Raw genomic sequence first — 7,425 nt, 5'->3', positions numbered from 1 at the left:
ATCGGCCATCCTCCCGTTAGTCTTCAAGGTCCTCTAAGCCCACCCCCGTTCAATTCTACAGGCCAGCCCTCGCACATCAACTATCAGGTACGTTGCGTTTTTATCCCATTTATTATTTCGAAAATAATGATATATGCAGAATGGAATAGAAATAAAAAAATGGTTTTATTTTTTTTTTTTAGGAGTTTCCGCAATATCCTGGTTCACAAGCGGCACAATACGGCGGCATGTCGGCCATACCATCGCCACCGGCAGTATTATTTAACACAGGCTCAGGACAATTGCCGGCTCAAGCGGGCGGTTTATACGGAGCATTTCAATTGGATCAAAGCCGATCGCCGTTTACGCAGTACGCGCCGTACGCTCCGTCTCTCCAGAGCTCGTTTAGCCAACAAAACGTATACTTGCAGCAACCGCCACCGCCGCCGCCTCACGCACCGAATGCCCCCACACCGGAAATGTATCAAAACAATTTATCTCAATACCGCATCGTACGTGAATTTCATTTCATTTATAACTATTCTCGTTCTCATTACACGGATATTGAAATGGAAATAGATTAATCTTTCTCATTACGAATTTCTCATAATAGACTGCGGCAGCTGCTCCCCCGTTTGGACAGAATCAACAACTTAGCAACAATCCTAATACGGTACTTATCAGCTCATCGTCAAATTCTTTGATGTCGGCGAGCGTCAAACCATCGTCTCAACCAATCGGAGCTATCGGAACTAAAGCTCCGCATTTCCAGACCCAATCCGCTCCTCAACCTAATCAGGTGAGATTTCATTATAAAGTTATTCTGGTAAAGATAAAATAAATCTAACAATATTAACAAATTATTATTATTATTATTTCTTTTTTTTTCAGTTGGCTTATATACCATACGATCCAAATCAAGTGCTTGGTGTAAGCGGTAGTTACTTGAACAATTCGCAATTAGTACAGAGACCTGGCCCAAATGTTCAAGCATCTGCCAATAGTTATTATAGCGCCACATCTGCCGGTAAATATGACGTTTTTATTCATGAATATTGCTCACGTTACTTTTTATTTAATGTATTTTATTTACTATTTTAATGTATTTTTAGATGTGTTCCCTGGATCACAAACGGGTTTTTACCAATCTGGTGGTGCCACTCAACAAACTGGAACTCATTACGGTTTGCAAGGATTTGGCCAGCATAACCAAAGTCTGGCAACGGGTAATGCGACTCCTGTCGGTCTACAAAACTATGGTCCCAGTTTTTTGTCTAGTTCAGGATTGCAAATAGCAGCGGCGGCTCAACAATTTCGCAATCCCACTGGTGGTTTACCAGGACCAGGAAATGCGGCGCCCACATTTCTTAGTAAGCATCAACCACAGGAGCAACCCAGACAATTGAAGAGCCCGTCGGGAAATCAACAAGATGTACTTGCATCAGTTTTTGGCTCGAGTAAGCTCATTATTCAATCGTTCGTCAATTTAAAAAATAATCAACAAAAAATGGTTTTATCACAAATAGCTTTATTTGATACAAAAAAATGAATTTTTATAATTTTATACTTTAGATGCATCTTTCAAAAGTTTCTTTTCTAAAGTATCAAAATTATCGGATAAATTCATAATTGTTTCTTTGAAAAAATTTAATGATTATTCGGTAATGAGTTTTCTGTCAAATTGCATTAAGTCAATATTCTAATTCTAGCTTCTCAAATACCGTCACCTAAATCGAGAAATTGCAAACAACAATCTTCGTCGCAACAGCCACAGCCAAGTCCTACACAGCATCACAAATATCAACAATATCAGGGCGTTAGCCAGTCTGCTCTGGTAAGCAGCTACAATAACTACGTATGTACCATTTATTCATTAAAATTATCATTTATATATTATGCATGCATCTTTTTCTCTCTATATTTTTCTCTTATCAAGTTAAATTAAACATATGTATAGAAATTATTTTCTGTCAGTAAAGAAATAAGAATTATATATGGGCGCGCGTAAATATATAATATATATAAGGACAAATTGTTTTCTTATAAAAGAATTTTTAAGTATAATCTAATACTACAATAAAGAATATGTACATTTAAAACATCTGGTTATACTTGAAAAATGATATAATAATATATATTCTGCAATTTTTACTTTTACATATAAACGAGCAGGTTTTGCAACAGAATGTACGTGGAATGGGTATGCCGCCTCGTGCTGGTATCCAACCATCGCAACAACGTTATCCGCCTCCGATACAGCGACCTGTAGTACCATTTGCACCAGGTCCAAATCCGAATAACCCCACACAGCAGCAACCTGCTTGTATGCCAACGCAACAGCAGCAACAAGCTCAAATTAACCGTCACAGACCAAATTTACACCAGCAGCAGCAGCAGCAGCAACGTAACATGAAGATGCAACAGCAATATTATTCATCGCAAGGTTTGTAAAGCGCACACACAGATATGCGTACAGAAATTATATAACTATATGAATAATATTTAATTAACAATTGTACTTTATTTCTTTAGGAAATGTTAAGATGGATTCAAATGACAAAGCTGATAATCATAATGACAAGTTGAATGATGGCCCCTCTGGAACACAGCCTGTAGGTAACAAGTCCAATGTGAATCAACAAGATAGTGATAACAATAAGGAGGAAGTGAATCAGCAAAACGAGTGAAATACGTGAATATTTATTATTATGTGAAGGTGAACATACTTGCTCTTCCATTTGTGTGGAAAAACATCTTTCTTTGGTTAAACCTTTGATATAATTTCGTCGAAAAAAATAAGGGCAAAGATTGACGTGCTTTTTTATATCATGAGAAAAAGAGCACGCAGTGTCACAATGAAATTCGTTTATCTACGAAATCACGTGCTTATATAATCGACTATAGCAGTTAAATAGATGAATTAAAAATCTGATTTTTGTGCTATATCGAAAGAAGGAAACTTGTAGGAAAATAACATTATTTATACGCACTTCTATCCGTTCTTTAGTTTTAACAACATAAACTTTTCGTCTTTATGCATTCGAAAAGACGTTTATATTAAGCATTTCCATTATTAAATATAATACTGAATATATATATATATTTATAAGAATGGCAAAGAGTTAATCACGAGCGCTGATTGATACTGCTACAAAAAGCTTGGAAAAAGTGACACATTTAAAATGTCCTGTACGTTTAAATATTTGACTCAAGAAGAAATATGTCGTCGTCGAGTGAAATGTTAGCTAATCGATCACAGATGCGAGTCGGATAACAAAATATTCTGTATCATTATGTGTTAAGAATTCATGAGATTGTATCTGCGGGAAGAGAGATAAAAAAGAGTTAAAAAGAATAGACTTTATATATATATATGTATATTTAAGTATATATATATATAGATATATCTCTGTACCCGGATCAATCTATGACAAATGATAATGAATCTTAAAACGCCTGATACAGGTTTTCTTGATCATATAGAGATAAAGAGATGAAGCGAAAGAGAGAGAGAAAGAGAAATTGAAAGAAAGGAAAAAAGCAATTAGCGAAGGAAAGTTATAATTATTGCAATCTCGTATGTAGCATTGAAAGAACTGAAACAAACGGCGGTAATAAAGTCCTTCGTTTATTCAAACAATAAGAAATAGATTTACTTATCGATTATGATTGTGTATCCATGGATCGGATCTATGCATATGTCGCCTCTATGTATCGCGACAAGGAAAAGCTCTATATGTATATTTGTCGATGATGCGAGATCATGGCGAAACTTGTGCGGAATAGGGAACCGTTGTTGATAGGTATCGCACAAATCATCATGATCTGGCTTTACTCACAACGAGTTTCAATCATTAGATATATAAGATACTGCTTGTGAAGCGTGAAAAGCTGGATATGGTGGATTACGTCGAGTCTTTTCACGTTTAGAAAGATTATGTTGGATCAAGCGAACCGCAACCTAAACTACTATCGCAACGTATGAAAAAAAAAGGATTGTATATTCTCTGCTTTCGTTGCAGTTAAAGCTTTGTTATAAAGATAAAGCTCATGAAAAATAAATAGTAGTATTCACAGGAGCCCGTCGTTGCCAGATTTATTCAGCAAAGAGACAGTGTGGCCATGCCCATTTCGCCTGGTTTTCGTAAGAAATCTAAGGCGTTGAGACAGATAGGATGTTAATTTTCAACAAAAGCAAAATATACTGCCAGTCGTGCCGACGACCACTATTCTTGAACTCTGAGAATTTTTCATGTCGTATTCGTGATATGTCTGTATGAATAGTGAAACATGTATTAGAGAAAGAGAAAACACTCTCTTCACATGTAGACTTGTTAAAAAAATTAACACTTCACAATGAATTTAGAAAATATTGATTAAGAAAGAGGACGAAGATTGCAGTTTTACTCCTTTTTATCCCGAACATCTTTTCTCTAAAGCATTGTGGGAATTTAAAAAGAAACTTAAAAGATGAATGTGTAATATGTAAATCGACATAATGGCGAAGCCGCAACACTTGAATTAGAAATGAGGCTACACAATTCCTCTCGTGTTGCAAAGAAATAAGTACTTCGTGAAATCTCGCCAAGTAATACGGGGGCAAATGTATACAATATTAAAAAAAATATTGGAATCACGAAAAAAATAGTAGTAAATATTTCTCTCTTATGTTGTCTTAATTCTCTAGTACTCTTATGGCGTGCTCTAATGTAATTTATCCCTAATTATTGATTTTCTATCGCTAATTATGTACATATGAGATTCCCTCAAATGTTTTTATATAAACACGTTGAAATTTTGTCTGGAAAGCAAAATTTCAAATGTATTTGAATCCTTAAAAATACATTTATATTATAAATATAATTTTTGATCATACTAGAGCATGATATATGAATACTGAAGAATCAATTTCTTTATCATAAATATTATCGCGATGGCTCTATTACCACTTTGATCATCAGCAGCATTGTAACAGTAGTATAGGAGAATAGAAGTAACAGTGGTGATAGTTGGTGTTTGCAGTAAACGCGATATATAATGATAGTATTAATAATAATAATGATAATAGTAACTTTGCACACAATGCTAGTAATAGTGGTAGTAATAGCATATATTCACAGCAGCAGTAATAGTATTGAGAAATAATTGTATCACAAACTATTCTTTTTACTTTTGAAATAGAATTTTTATGTGATTTTTATCGTTATTCTTTTATTATCATTATTTTTGTTTTTTTTATGGCCTTTTGCTTTTTTATCTAATATATTATCATTACATATAAGTATATTATGAAAAAATAATTGTTATCAGAACTATTACCATTGCTATTGTTGCTGGATGTGTGATCACCGTTATTTTATCATTGTACAATTTATATTACTACTTTGTATACTCTATTGTTCCTATTACTGCTATTACTATCATTTGTTGTAATATTATTATTGTTACTATTATTGTTATTGTATTAGTTATAATATGTTATTATTAATACTATTATTTCTATCGTTATTATTTACTATTATTATTGTCGCTCTTGTTAGTACTATCGCTGTTATTGTAATTACGACTATATATATTATTTGTCTATTACGGTTATTTTATTATTATTATTCAAGATACTATTATTACTACTTCCACACTATCACCTGCTATTGCTGCTGCTGCTGCAATTATCACTATTACTATCAGTACGATTGCTATTATTATTATTTTATATTGTTATTTTAATTATTTTAATTATAATTATATTATTGCACGTGTACACTCAGTGGATAATGAAGGTGAAGAAAGTAAGCTAAAAAGAGTAAGTAAATTAAAAAGTATGTTTAATTGTATGGGTATGTCTCTCTCATAGGATATTCGATAAATTTTATTGAAAATATTAAAATCTGTTTAATAACATTCATTATATAGCTTAAATGCGAAGTGGATTTTGTTTATATCACATATATATAGATCCGAGCTGATGGTCTGTCGTATTACAATAGTTGCTCCTACAATATGTGTGCTAAAATATTTTAATATATAAATAATTTTTACCATAAGAACGCGATTTTAATTTATAGGAATGCGATTATTTGTTTATTAGAGAATATCGTTTTTGCGGATTTTTTATGCGTTTATTATATGATTTCTTTTTTCTTTTAGCAAGTGAAAAGTTATCCTCTAATATCGTATATAATTACTATTGATGGCAATATTGTAAATTGTTGATATTTTATTATAAAGAGACGAAGATTTGTACGTTTTCCGATATATTTAATGTTGTAAGTATTAACAGACGAAAATTTATAAAAGTAATACGACAGACCTATCACCCCAGGGCGCCTGTAATTATAACGAACTGTAGTTAGAAATATGAAAATACTACTTATACACCTACGTGCTAAATCGTGAAAATAAAATAGTAAACGGGACTTTGCTACTATTAATTTATATAATTAATTAATACAACCCAAAAAAACAAAACTATATAAGTTGAGGAAATTAATAAAAAATTGAACAATAAAACAAAGTGCAATATGTGTATTGGCTAAAATAATATATATTTCTGTTAGAAACGTGATAAATATTAATCAACAAACTGAATATCAAATTAACTGAATTGATTATGAATTGATACAGCTTCAAAATGTATATTTTCTTTCTCTTTAATAATTAAATCCAAGAATTTTATCCTATAGCAATATTTTAATATTAATATTAATAAAAAATACGCAATAGCAAATGCGGGATATATAGAATGCATAAAAATATATCTTGAAAAAGCGATATATATAATTTTACTTCTATAGAAGTTAAAAATATTAAGATAGTATTGGTGGTTTGGTTTAAGAATAAAAATTTGTGTTTTGTAAAGATTAAATCATATATGTGCACATTTTGTCGTTATTTGAGAGATGAAACGTAAAAATATGCCGAATCGCATTATAGTGGTAAGTATTGAATAAATTAACAATTATCTCGGATATGCACATCTCTGAGATAAAGACAGTTATATGCAATATATATGATTTTTGAAAGAAAATATAAAAATCTTTAATTATCGTCCGAATGATGCATATTTTATCTTTCTTTGGTTTAAAGTTTAAATCAATCTTTTTCTTTCCTTTGGAAAGAAAAATCTAAAGGGCTGTAAACATAACTTTAAATAATGGTTAAATTAAGCATATTAAAAAGTTACGAATTATCGCAACAGTTCAAGAGTTAATTTATTGTTTCACAAAAGCTCACCGTATATTATTCTTATCGCCTTCCGCGAAATAATTTTATGATACTCCTGAGTTAATCAGTGGCCTTACAAAACATACTGACGCATATATTTTATCATGTTATTCTAATATAACTGCAATGAGATAACTTTACAAAGGCACGTAGGGAATGATGAGGAATTGAAAAAATATATTTTATCAAGATTATATATAATATTATAAACTAAACAACCAT

General features: G+C 31.7%; 1 protein-coding gene across 4 annotated transcripts in view; it reads left to right on the top strand.

Moving 5' to 3' along the window:
• Positions 1-6,394, top strand: part of LOC115234479 (protein PRRC2C) — a 25,760-nt gene extending 19,366 nt beyond the window's left edge. The window contains exons 12-19 of one of the 4 annotated variants that reach the window (XM_029805597.1): positions 1-87; positions 183-491; positions 593-778; positions 871-1,006; positions 1,092-1,436; positions 1,689-1,813; positions 2,164-2,422; positions 2,512-6,394. In XM_029805597.1, coding sequence (XP_029661457.1) covers positions 1-87; positions 183-491; positions 593-778; positions 871-1,006; positions 1,092-1,436; positions 1,689-1,813; positions 2,164-2,422; positions 2,512-2,666 — 1,602 coding nt within the window. In that variant the 3' untranslated portion in view covers positions 2,667-6,394. Of the gene's footprint in view, positions 88-182; positions 492-592; positions 779-870; positions 1,007-1,091; positions 1,437-1,688; positions 1,835-2,151; positions 2,423-2,511 lie in introns of all 4 variants that reach the window. The other 3 variants (XM_029805594.1, XM_029805591.1, XM_029805588.1) reach the window with 3 other exon arrangements.
• The last annotated feature ends 1,031 nt before the right edge of the window (positions 6,395-7,425 follow it).

Source organism: Formica exsecta, unplaced genomic scaffold (assembly GCF_003651465.1).
Source record: "Formica exsecta isolate Colony F162 unplaced genomic scaffold, ASM365146v1 scaffold2, whole genome shotgun sequence".
Taxonomy (NCBI): Eukaryota; Metazoa; Arthropoda; class Insecta; order Hymenoptera; family Formicidae; genus Formica; species Formica exsecta.
The sequence above is the reverse complement of the archived record's forward strand: the minus strand, read 5'-3'. Positions and strand labels throughout refer to the sequence as shown.